We start from the raw sequence: 12,765 nt of genomic DNA on the forward strand, positions 1-12,765 counted from the left end.
CAAAGTTTTAAAATATTTTTTCGAGGTTTTCATGGCAGTAAAATGGTTACGAAATCACCGAGGAGAAATACATAAAATAACAGGATACGGAATCAAAAACTTCACAAACAGCTAATGGGTAAAGTCAATTAATTCGTAGATCAGCAAGAGATGCACCTAGCTGCACAAACAGTTGGCGATTTCAATTACGAAAGATGAGCAGAGTAGTTTCTACACGAAAGGGCCTCAACAGCATGCAAGCTGTTCAACACAGGCAGGAGTAAATTTCGCCGTAAATCAACTGATTATCGCGACTAAGTTCAATATTGTAGCCACTGATAGATATGACTTTGGACACCGTATGTGGACCTTCAGCTATCATTCATTCCTCATAGCTGCCAGATATGCTGTTCAAGGGTGCAGGATACCTATATTTAAACCTATCCGAACCATGCGACTACATTATATCACAGTAGACAATCAAGTGCCGTGGTGCTACTAAAAACCTGAAGAATCACACCCGCCACACAACGGAAATATTGCTTACAAACGACACACGAGATGTACAAAAAGCTCACCAAGACTAGTATTACACGGGAAATGTAAAGATCAGAGACAGGGTCACAGTGACGACACGAAAAAACAAAACCAACAGGTCCGCAGTGACATTGAAAACACAAATATTTCATTTTCACACGGAACAAACATGCTTAATAATGATTGTAGCGTCAACAACTAACACAAATAATTACTACACAAAATTCCAGACGGTAGTGTGATCGATTATCTGATTATTTTGTTTTACTTTTTTTTGGCTAACTCTAATAGGGAGACTGATTATTTATTGTCATTTGTGCTGGATATTGGAAGGTATAATTGGTGCACGCAGGAATAAGCTGCTCTAAATGACTGGCAGACTGTCAATTGTATATGATTTTGGTGCTTCGCTCAAATCATCCAAGGCCTTTTTCAATCCGCTAAGGCACTATATCACATTGTAACTTGTTTTACCAAATCAAATGAAACAAGGATTTTCCTATCAATAGTTCCGAACAAACTAACAGCTGGCCAGAAGCACTACCACTTGCAAATGACACAAGAAATACTCAATGCACATCATCGATGGCAGAAAAACAAGGTGACATCACGATGATAACTTGCTGGTAGCCGACAGTTTGACCCGATAAAACTTGGTATTGATCGGCACCCGGAAGCGATTCTTCTCCTTGCGCGCCTGGCAATATTCTTTCGACGCAAGCACGGCACGCGTCATGGTCTTCTTCGCTTCCGAATCCACTGCAAAGAATTACCGCGATACAGTAAGCCTTATACAACACATGTTGAATCAGGCCCATGGACCAGACTTACAGCGAAATGCCAGTAATCTAATTCTAATTAAAATTACTTGGGCATGCGACATATGATAACATGCGTTAAAGTTAGGGTTAGGTCACAGGCTCAGATAGATACAAGGCTAGGGTAGAGTTTAATTTTGGTGATTCAGGTTTGGATAAGGGCTAGTTTTGAGGTTTCAAAGTCGGCGCTTAACTGTCGTTGTGTAGCATGCTTAAATGTCAGGCGATCTTTCAAGCACAATGTATCAAATTATCAAAATCAGTGGTGTTCCTTAACGGAGTACTTTTAATTTTTCAGAGAACTCATGTAGGTCATGTCTACACGTACTGTAAACATGTGAGATGATCTTTTTCGAGTCCATTTCCACTTCAGCAGTCTTTGACGCCCGACTTACTATCACCATTCAGATATCGTCCAGAGAAAAATGATATTTATACGGGGTCCCATGTCTTCTACGAGCGACATTGTCGTAATAACAGGACGACGCAGCCACCGTATATAATGTAGTTTTGGAAATCACACACATTTGCGAGGTTTTCAGTCATTCTGAGTTGTTTGTCAGCCTCTTTCAATTTTAAAAGCTATGACACGCATGTGATTATCAAAATTGAGCGACGCATAGTCCCAGTCCCTTATACTACTCTTGTACTTTTGAGAGCAAGTTTTCTACATTTACATCAAGCAGTTTTGGCGTGTCTGTGAAATCATTACTACTGCTTGTAGGTCATGTGAAATTTTCGGCATTACTTTTGCAACTGGTTAAACCAGTGGTTCCCAACCTTTTTCGACTCATCGCCCCCTTATCAAGCTCGATATATATTTATCGCCCCTTATATTTTCGGATCAGAGAAAGAGGACATTCAAATGGGTAATCTATGCAGTAGTTTTGTTGGATATCACTTGTGCTTGTAATTGGGTAGACATTCAAGGCATCACTCCTACTTCTATTGAAGTAGTTGAGCTGACTACTGTGATCACCTCCGAGTATTAATGTCACCGGGCCCCTTCTGACTGTTTCGGAGTAGATTACCCGATATGTCTGCCAATTTCGTATCTATGAAGCACTGCGTTAAGTCATGGAATCCTTAGACGGAAAAATGAGCCAACGTCGCGAACAATCGACCAAAAACTGGAGCGCTGCACTCACTCGAAGACAGGCCGAGATTCTTCACCGATTCCTCGTGGACAAAGTGCGTGGTGCGGGCAGTCGTGAACAACGTAAATTTCTCGTACACGTCGTTGAATATCACAAGCACGGAGTCGCCAGGCTGAAAACTGAATAACACGCCACGATATAGTCCAGTTCTTGACTGTTTTCTAGCGTGGTTGAGCAAACTCCCAAACCGCAAAATGGGAAAATATTGTGTCAGACTTGAACTAGATAAATTTCAGCTTTTTTAAATTAGATTAGAAGTAGAATATTAGCTTTACAGATTTTTACAAATTGGACTAGAATTAGAATTACAGCTATGCCGTTTTTTACAAATTAGATTAGAATGACAATTACTGAATTTATGAAAACTTGAAAATTGAATTGGGTGGAGCATGAGCATGAGAACGAAAAATGTCTGTACAGTAAACTTGGCTGCAGTACTCCTGCAGCATTATCAGGAAAACTTGAAATTAGATTAGAATTAAAATTAGAGTGTAGAAACATTTCACAAATTAGATAAGAATTAGAAATAGAGCAAAGAAACATTTCACAAGTTAGATTAGAATTAGATTACCGCTATTTTGATCGAAATTAGTCTAAATAAATAATTAATAATGATGTTGTTGTCCAAGTCTGCGCGGTGTGTCTCAATCATGGTCTCAATTGTCGCCTAAAAAGCTGCCTGATGACTGCCGAGTTTGAGGCTACTTTTAAATACTTTGGCGCAACACTTGTAGGCCGCTGTAGTTTGTCAGAAAAAAACATCAAATCAAAATGGTGATAATGTTATTGATTTTTCATTTTCAATCATCTCTACCTTTGAAACTTTTGCCGATTCTTCATCTACCACTTATCTGTAACTGTGACCTAACCTCTTCATTGAATTGCATATGAATAGCAATTTGACTTAACACAAATTCTGTAAGTTTACTTCAATATCACCTTTTACTTTAGGAGGCAAATTGCTAGCCGGACTGTGTGTACGTTTACCAATTCTACTGTGATTAAAGATGATAGTAAGCTTCTGGTATTGATATGTTTACATACTATATTAATAAAATGTATATTTAAGATGATAATAATTCCGAGCCCTTACTTTGTAAGGATAACCGAATCTTTAGCCCTGGACGTTTCCGACGAAGAGGTGCTAGCGTTAGAGATGTCCGACGCCAGGGACTGACCAGAAGAAAACGAACACGTCATGTCCGATTGGGTGGACATTGTCATCTTTTGAGGTATCGTCATGGACCCAGTCATGTTGGAAGTAGGCAGCATCTGGGATTGCGTCATCAGACGCTCGCGCAGATCTCGAATCTCTTTGTCCTTGGCGGCGGTGACTTGTTGGACCGCAGAGTTGAACACGATCTGTTGACGGGTCGGTAGTTGATTTGTGGAATTGGTGTGAAGCGATTTTCAGGCAGCCCAACGATTTTGAATTTGAAAATTTGAAAAAAGTTATTCTTGAAAAGCCCTAATGCGCAACCATGGCACAAAACTCAATTCGACAGCAGAAGTCAGATAATATTACAAAATTTCTCGCACTCACACAGTGGTTCCCAACCTTTTCCCACCCACGTACCATTTCGAGGTTTTATGCAGTGCTTGTGCACCACCTAAATAAGTTACGCCATAAAGAAATATCAAGTTAGAATCGTGTGCGTCACGCGAATGAAGGTATTTCTGGTACGTTAGGACGATTCCAATAAATTTTTACTGTACCAACAATCCTAATGGGAGGCCAAGAAATAAACCATCATGCAACAAAGTCCATCATCACTAATTTTGTGCTAAAGTTTTCGAAGACACCATCAGTCACGCCTGTTAATCTGATCACGTGGGCTGAGAATGGATAAATTATATATATTTGACAGTAATATCTCAAACTACTGATATTATCGACGAACTTCATTCACGAAGTTGAAAAAAAACCACCTGAACTAATAACTCCCTTCGGTCAAAAAACAACAACAGAATCTACTCGCGTACCACCTGGAAGACCTTTGCGTACTACAGGTTGGGAGCCACTGCACTACCAGATGAAATGATTATAAAAATTGATCTAACGGCCAACCTGTCTTTTCTTAGTCTCCTCTTCGCCTCGGTTTCTGTAGTAATTTTCCAGCTTTTTCTTGTCGTGCTCGAACTTACGCTTTATGTGCTCAATGGCGACTTGGTGCGCAGACATCGCTCCAGCACAACCTGCAGGAGATGGCACAACGTCCACAGACGAACAACGGCCATCGACAAAAGACCCGTCTTCGACTTCTGATAAAACAAGACATCAAAGGCTATCTGTTATGGTGTTTGCTCTCAGCTACGTAACACGGACTGAACTTTGTGCGGTCAACGATGAGAAATTCAAGAACCATAGAGGCAGAAACACAGTGAGAGTTCACAACTTGATTTGAAACGACTACAGAAACGCATGGTACAAAATTGGCATCAGACTCTCCATTAGGACTGTTAAAATTTTTTTTCCAATCGTCAGATTGCCTAAAAAACAATACACGCCCAATTTGAACCCATTGCCACCAGAATAAATGAAGCTACATGAGTTTGGAGTTTGAAAATTTTGAATTTAATATAAAATATCATTTTCTTTTCAAATTTTACTGGCAACCCCATGGAATTGTTACGTTGTCTACAAAAACGATGCAAAAACAAATTTGACGCAATTCTAACCCGTAGAAGCGAAGTCATTAAAGTTTCTCATTAATAATTCTGGGAATCGCTATCGTCCAGGCTATTTTTGCGAATCCAAAACCCGTCGAAAGTGATCAAAAATTGTTAACCATCGTTCTTCTAGACAATTTAACAATTTCATAGGGTTTACAGTCAAATTTTTCAAAATTTTTTATAATTAATTCAAAGTTATCAAACTCATGTGCGTTCACGTTTACCAGTTAGAATTAAGCCGAATTTGCTGTGCAACCTGAAAATTTAATCAGTGAATCGCCGGAATCTGTGATTTTTTTTAACAACCCTACTGTACATTGACGTTATCTTCCACAAATTTTCCAAGTCTCCATAAAATTTGATTGATTTAAGAGGACCGATGGAGTTCCCTTCTTAATGAAAGTCCAAAAAAGACATTTACCACCAAGTACAACGCTCTTCAGACTGAAAGGTCCAGTTTATTTTTCGGCCATAGTTTGATTTCATGGTCAATAAACAAAGTTTTTATCGGATGCAGGTTATTTTTTAATTGCCACCACAGATTAGAAGTTTCAATCGGAAAATGCCACGTTTCCATATCAACAAAATATGGGTTTATGGTTTGTCATCGAGCTCAAATCCTAATAGAGCAGTTTGTAAATCGCTAAACGATCAATCAACGTACTTGTCCTTTTCGATTCTGTCTCTTCGTCGCTAGAAGCACTTCTCCGTGTGCCAGTCGCGACGCCGGTATCCTGTTTTTTCACCGCGGACAGCCTCTGGATTTCGGCTTTAGTCCGGGCGATTTCTTCTTTCAAGTTTTCATTGGCCGACAGCAATTGCTTCTTGTCTTGTTCGAGCCTGTTCCGTGACGAATTTATGATTGTTAGTGGCGGCATGAATGAACAATTGACACATAGATCTGCATGAGAAAATATCAAAAGGCGGGGAAATGCGAAACAGGGTTGTAATGACTCGAGTCATTTTTCAATTTGTGTTGTTGTGCATTGACTCGACTTGTAATCGAGTCGTTGCTCATGACTAGAACCAATTCATATGACTCGAGACTACGACGGCCAAGACAGCCATTTCATTGCAACTTCGTAGAATAGTAAATTCACCACATGATTGGTATTTCGTCTATCAGTCCTGATACTTGGAAAACAGGGTCAGAAACTGATAGGAATGAGGAAAGTTACGATATTATGAATGTGAGCCATTCTATATCACTGGAGCAGAGTTGAAGAAAGTGGATTGAACTCAAAACGGAACAGTGAACATAATGACTTGGACTCGGATCACGTCACTACGACTCGGACTCGGTGGTGAATTGAAAATGACTCTACTTGATTCGAGTCAAAACTATAAAAGTGATATTGACTTGTGACTCGGAACCATCTGACTTGGTCACAACCCTGCTAAATATCCCTAAAACTACTTTCTAATTTACAAAATCCAAAAAGCAAGTAGCTTTGCCTAAAAAAACACGTGAACACATGCCACAGTCGAGAAAAAACGCAACAGCTTGAGTACTTTGGAAATTTTAATTAATTTGTTACCGACCACCTCTGGGAAGAAGTTATGTCAAATTAGATTGAATGCCAGTAGCAAATTACAGATATGGAACAGAAAATGAAAATACTGGAAAACATATTCACCTCTCGCGATCCTGTTCGGAGGCAAGGATTTTCTGAGACAGTGCTTCGTTCTGTTCTGCTGCCTCTCTTCTATCTCTCTCTAAACACACAAGACATCGAGAGTAGGCTACAGGCTTTAAAGTAGGAATCGGATAGTATTAAATGCGTTGGCTATTTCATTTGGTAGTGTGGAATGCGTCAAACCAAGGAAACCATTGGCAAACATTTGTTGTCGAGACGAGAGATTTCGTGTTGTCGCAAGAGGCCATTCACACTTTCGTTGCTGATGATTACCCCTGACGAGTGTCAGCCGAAAATATTTGGGTTCATTTCAATATGAATATATTATTCAATTTTTTTAGAATATTGTTGCTTATTGTAAATTGGGATCGTGATAGTAATAGAAATGGTTCATTTCTTTCCCCACTAGACGCCGACCAAATTAATACCGTACCCCAGTCAGTTCAGTAGGCATTAACGGTATATACAAAACCTATGTTTGCAAAGGATTACCGAATAAATCGTGTCAATGGTCACCATATTGTTTCCTACCTGACTGCCTGTGAGATTCGCGCAATTTTTCTCTGATCACTTCAATATCTTGTTGAGCGGCAGTGAATTCAGCTAAACGGTCGGCTTGCAGTTCATCCAATGTGTCCCTAAAATGACAAGGTATGATACATGAACAAAATTTCGATGGCATCGCAGTGCTACTTGGTTGACTTCATTTACGTTTGAATAGAAAATATTCACTACTGAAAATCAAATGTACAACAAAGTAGTAAAAATTGAAGCCTTCATATAATTCTTTGTGATAACATAGTTGCTCATCATCAGGCCTAATGATAGACCTACGTAACGGTGTGATAAATGATAAAAAGCAACGGAGATGATTTGCTGGAATAAGCTGAATGTGATTTCAGCAAGACCACTAATAATTATAAGCTGGCTTTGCCAGTGAAAAAGAGAAAATATTAATTTAGTTTAGAAAGGATGTCAGAACGGCTACAAAAACTTTCTTAGACATTAATTTTCTGACATTAGTTTTACTATAATATGCTGAAGTTATTGATTCAATAACTTTTCGCTACATCATACCACACAGGGCAAGGCTGTCCTGAAAAGCTTGTAGCCTTCTTTTCCTTGTGTTTGGGAGACATTTTTCTACAAAAATTACCAGAATTGAACAGCTGAGCAGCCAAAATCAACAGGAAATCTAACCACTACCACTGCGGCGAGTAAGTCTTTATAACAAAGAGATGTGATAAAGTATACTAGTCGTCACATTTGAAACACATTTTTGTACGATCCCCCAAAACACGTCAAAATACACAAGCTACATAGCAATCACCTGTTGGCATTGGACATCTCTTCCATCAATCTCGTCATCTCGCGTTCCACATCAGCCACCGCTTTATCCTTGATTTTGACAAGACCACAGACCTCCTTCTCGTGTTTCTCGTTCAAATCCGAGACAACCCCGTCACATTCTTCCCGCAAATGCGACACCTCCCGCGTGTGCGCCGACTTCAACCCCTCCAATTCCTCCTTACAGGATTTCGAAATTTCTGCGGCACGCGACTGGAACGTGCGCAGTTGAATATTCGCCTCCGCCAATTCGTCACGAGCGCACCGCAACTCGGACGCCGTAACTCTCGCATGCTGTTCCGATTCCGCCAGCTTCGATTTTAAATCGCTCAGAGCCTCGTCCTTGCCCCTTTCCTCGCACAGTTTTGTCTCGTAGCCAGCGATCAAAGCCTGGAGCGATTCGATTTTATCGCGAGCCTTACGCAACGCAATCTCGCGTTCAGTAATCAAATTTTTCGCAGCGTAAACTTCACAGTATGATTTCTGTCGCGAATCGCTCGTCACTTTGAGCTGATCCGACAGTTCGTTAATTTTCGCTTCATAAACAACGACAGTTTCAGCGTGGTCTTGCTCCTTGCGGTCGCGAATCGACAGCTGTTCTTCCAACTCTTGTATTCTGTCGTCGGCCGCCGATAGTTCGGCTCGGCATAGTTTTATTTTATCTTCCGCCTTTGCAATCGTAGACGAGAGCCTTTCGATTTGCTCTTCTTTCTCGGCTGTCATTTCCAGGTACCTCCTGTCGCTGTCTCTTTCCAAGGTTTCTATTTCGGCGCGTAGACGATCCACCGTGGCTTTGGTAGCGTGGAGTTCAGAGTTGGCTTGTTCGACTTGCGCATCGCTTGCCAAACACTCTTGCTTCGAAGTCTGAAAGTAGTATCGTTTTAATGAGTTGCAAAATTTCAGATTTATTTCGCTGCGGCGATCGCGAGAGTGTGCTCAAACGATAATAATTGTTTGTTGCTTATTCAAATAACCTTATTTTGCCAAAAGCCACTGACGTGAATACTTAATTGTTGGATTGCTAGAATATACATAGTACACCACACATAGTTAGCTCGATTGAAACTAGTCAACCCGGAGTAATCGCAATCGGAAAATTTGACCGTTTCTTAAAATACCGTAATAGTATGTACGGTGGCACATTTTATGCCGATTTCTATCGGCCTATATCCTTTTATTGCGTTTGATAAAATGAGCACAGCAGGAAACATAGGAAGCACGTAGCTTAACTTTATAAACTGCTCAAGTCGAAGTAACGAAATTGTCAGCACTTGATGAAGTAGGACTACTGACATTACTGATCAGCACCGAAACAGGGTTTAAAAGTGCCGAAAGTAGCCAATTAATATTCTATTATTTCATAAAACGTGTTTTAGGGCAACCAAACAATTTAATCGCTGTGAAATTTGGAAAAATCTACTCACACAAATATTTTCGGACCTTTCATATTCTACTTCGGAACCAATTTTAGCATGTCTTGGAAAGCGTGAATTCGGAAGTACCTGTATTTTTACTTTAGTAGCAATTTGGACTACTTTGATCACTTACGCTGATAAATCATTTCAGTAACGACTATCTATTGCACAAACATGGAAGAATAAGCAAAACACTCGGTTCGTACAGGGATAGACACATACCTGGAGTCTAGATTCCAAATCCACTATCTGAGTCTGTGCCTTCTCCAGTTCTGAATGTTCGTTTTCCAGTTGTCTCCTCAAGTCTTCCGACTCTGCTCGGTAGTCGGCACACCGTTTCTCATAATCCGAATCCGAAGTTTGTTGGATCATTTTTTGCAACATAATTTCCGCTTCGAGTTTCCTAAAAAAGTAGGTGATTACATTACTGGTACGCGAAAGACTGAGATTTGGTTTAAAATGTCAACAGCAGTGAGAATGTTGCACTACGAAGTGTAGGTGCAGTCAATAAAATAAGTACTATTACGTTGAACACATAGAATCGTGCACTCACTTGATAAGCATGTTGAGGTCTTCTATATCTTCGGTGGACGTTTTCGAGAGCTTCTGATAGTCAAATTGCAACTGAAAATAATCGGCAATATTCAGATATATCACAAAGCCTGTAACCAGCCATAGGATCGGTCAAAATGCAGTACTACTACTTTTTCGATTTACTCAAGTAGGTTTCACCTGCTTGCAAAAGTGACAATTTTCAGACTAGTTACAGTTCTACTGAACAGTTTTGTGACGTAAAACTAAACACTTTGGTTTTGTGAGGTAGCAAAGTATATTTTTGAAAATTGATATATTCGAACATTGAGAATTGAAAATCGAAACAGCACCGGGAAAGTGTCGAACACAGGAGCGACCAATAAAGTAACTTTCCGAGTCGCACCTGATGGATCTTTTTTCTCAAAGACTTAGCGTCTGGCTGATCGCTCGTAAACGAATGAAACATCTCATCGTCGCTGCTCAAATCTGCAAAGGAAAATCAAAGTCGCATTACGTCAAACGCAAAACGCTACTTTTCAAAACAGGAAAGCGGTTTGGTTTAGCTAATACTCACCGTCAACTTTATGGTACGAATTCGAATCAACCGACCCGACATTCATCCCGGAATTCCTTCTCAGACGCAGCGCCGGAGATTCGAAACCGACAGGACACTCGACCGACGCAGACTCGTTATTTTGCGTGACGGCGTTCCGCGAAGAGACGTTTTCTCCGAGCGACGCAGGGATTATGCTGAAAAATTCCGGAGACCCAACAAGGTTTTCGACATCGTTTCTTTCGGAAGTAGAAAGACTTTCCACAGAAGACAAAATTGTTTCGTGAGTTATAGTCGCGGACGAATGGGCTCTGAAAAAGAGATGATATATAATAGTAAATGATTATCTTTAAAGGGGCACTGCACTCTAAAATTGATGTGGTCTCAAATTGAAGGGAAAAACGAAAAAATATTTTTGGCCGTAGCCATTTTCATCAGAACGCCACCGTAATGGAGCTGCAATTTATTGAAATTTCCACAGGGGTTTCACGCTCCAGCAGTCACGCAGAGATCGAACTCTATATAGTTGTCAGTTGATCATGTCTAACAATGTTTTATACATAAACAATGTTTTATACTTAAGAATAGGACATGATCTATTTCTGCCCTAAAGAAATAGAATACACGAGGCTGATTTTGACATAACTCTCCTGACTGGACATCTTCCGTTCAATGCGGTATCTAAACCACCTTGGCATGTACGACATATTTCCTTCATAACATCGGCTGGCAACTATATAAAGTTCGATCTCTGCGTGACTGCTGGAGCGTGAAACCCCTGTGGAAATTTCAATAAATTGCAGCTCCATTATGGTGGCGTTCTGATAAAAATGGCTGCGGCCAAAAATATTTTTTCGTTTTGCCCTTCAATTTGAGACAACATCATTTTTAGAGTGCAGTGCCCCTTTAAGAGCAGATCAATCCGTGATGACCACTAACACGATAAGGACTAGAGCTGGGCACAGTCATACGAGCACTCAAATCTGAAACGGGTATTAATTCTAATGATCCGAGAGAAGCGGTGAAAGATCATTTTCTGCAGTAATCTAATAACACGCCCCTTGACATTATAACAAGAGTTGATCTACTAACGAGAATTATAGTTTCGATAATATTTTCCACCATGTAAGCCTTGAAACCGCGATTTGCGCAACAAGCTACGCATGTTGGTGGGAATTGGTGAATATGACAACTGATCGCAATACCATCGGTAGCGAGGTACATGAATGCATTTTCGAAAATTGTAGCTATTTCCATTGTCAATAGTCACTTTCTTTTAGCCGCGATGGCACATCGTTCAATCATGAAAGAAGTCACCTCTGATTGAACGGACAATATATATACAACAATATAAGAATGCGAAAAGTGTCCTTTTCACACCAGTAAGTTTTGACCGAGGAATCGATAATTCTACTTGAGAATGGTCAGTGTCCACTGTCCTGTCGTCATGGCTTTTGGTTTCTGAGCCATATAAAGGGAATCTAAACAGCAGCGCAACAATATTCTAGAAATACCTTTGAGGTAGTTCAGGCTCTTCTGCGTTTGGCGCCTCCTGCACCATCTCACTGTTCGTTTCTTCTTTCAAGTTTGCCACGGACGCAACTACAAAAGCGCCAGGCGGACTGTGAGTAATCGACGTCGGTTCGACGACTGCAAACGACCCCGTGTGGCTTTCCCGCATGCTCGAGGCGTCATGACTTTCGGAACACGTGGGTCCGTCAATCCGCAGGCTGCCCGTGTCGGCCATTGCTGTGGAGGTAGGCGATGAAATCGTGGATCGCATGTCCAGAAATGATGTCGAGCTCGACACGGAGACCTGTTTGTTTGCAATTGTAACACATAATATATAAATAAGTGTTTCTTAACCAGGGTTCAACCGAATTTGCAGAACTCACACTTATATGCAGTAAATATAGATAATAATCATTTTGTCTTGTCCAAAAATCATATTTTAATAGTATTGTTCTTTTAACACTGTTGTTGATACACAGTTCATTTTGTGAGACCAGTCAGTCTTGTACATGGATATGAAGGCCCATCACAATGTCACATTTAAGCTAGAACACAGGATCATCAACAGACAAGCGGTAATCAATACAGTTCTATTGAATATAT

At 40.4% G+C, this 12,765-nt stretch overlaps 1 protein-coding gene and 1 long non-coding RNA gene across 2 annotated transcripts in view; one reads left to right on the forward strand and one right to left on the reverse strand.

Annotated features, from left to right (window-relative positions):
• The window catches only part of LOC145447307 (uncharacterized), a 26,881-nt gene continuing 14,116 nt past the window's right edge, over positions 1 to 12,765 (reverse strand). The window contains exons 12-24 of the mRNA XM_080325737.1: positions 12,165 to 12,466; positions 10,672 to 10,961; positions 10,501 to 10,583; positions 10,117 to 10,187; positions 9,786 to 9,966; positions 8,132 to 9,012; positions 7,333 to 7,439; positions 6,802 to 6,880; positions 5,829 to 6,004; positions 4,560 to 4,753; positions 3,585 to 3,853; positions 2,483 to 2,610; positions 1 to 1,275 (exon numbers count right to left, since the gene is read on the reverse strand). Of these exons, the coding sequence (XP_080181863.1) occupies positions 1,124 to 1,275; positions 2,483 to 2,610; positions 3,585 to 3,853; positions 4,560 to 4,753; positions 5,829 to 6,004; positions 6,802 to 6,880; positions 7,333 to 7,439; positions 8,132 to 9,012; positions 9,786 to 9,966; positions 10,117 to 10,187; positions 10,501 to 10,583; positions 10,672 to 10,961; positions 12,165 to 12,466 (2,913 nt within the window). The 3' untranslated portion in view covers positions 1 to 1,123. The remainder of the gene's footprint in view (positions 1,276 to 2,482; positions 2,611 to 3,584; positions 3,854 to 4,559; positions 4,754 to 5,828; positions 6,005 to 6,801; positions 6,881 to 7,332; positions 7,440 to 8,131; positions 9,013 to 9,785; positions 9,967 to 10,116; positions 10,188 to 10,500; positions 10,584 to 10,671; positions 10,962 to 12,164; positions 12,467 to 12,765) is intronic.
• Positions 10,957 to 12,622, forward strand: LOC145447309 (uncharacterized). Its single transcript, XR_013917522.1, has 2 exons — positions 10,957 to 11,868; positions 11,931 to 12,622. It is a non-coding gene; the product is annotated as an uncharacterized LOC145447309 (long non-coding RNA).

Source organism: Botryllus schlosseri, chromosome 9, assembly GCF_051294905.1.
Source record: "Botryllus schlosseri isolate E-star chromosome 9, Bs_hap1, whole genome shotgun sequence".
Taxonomy (NCBI): Eukaryota; Metazoa; Chordata; class Ascidiacea; order Stolidobranchia; family Styelidae; genus Botryllus; species Botryllus schlosseri.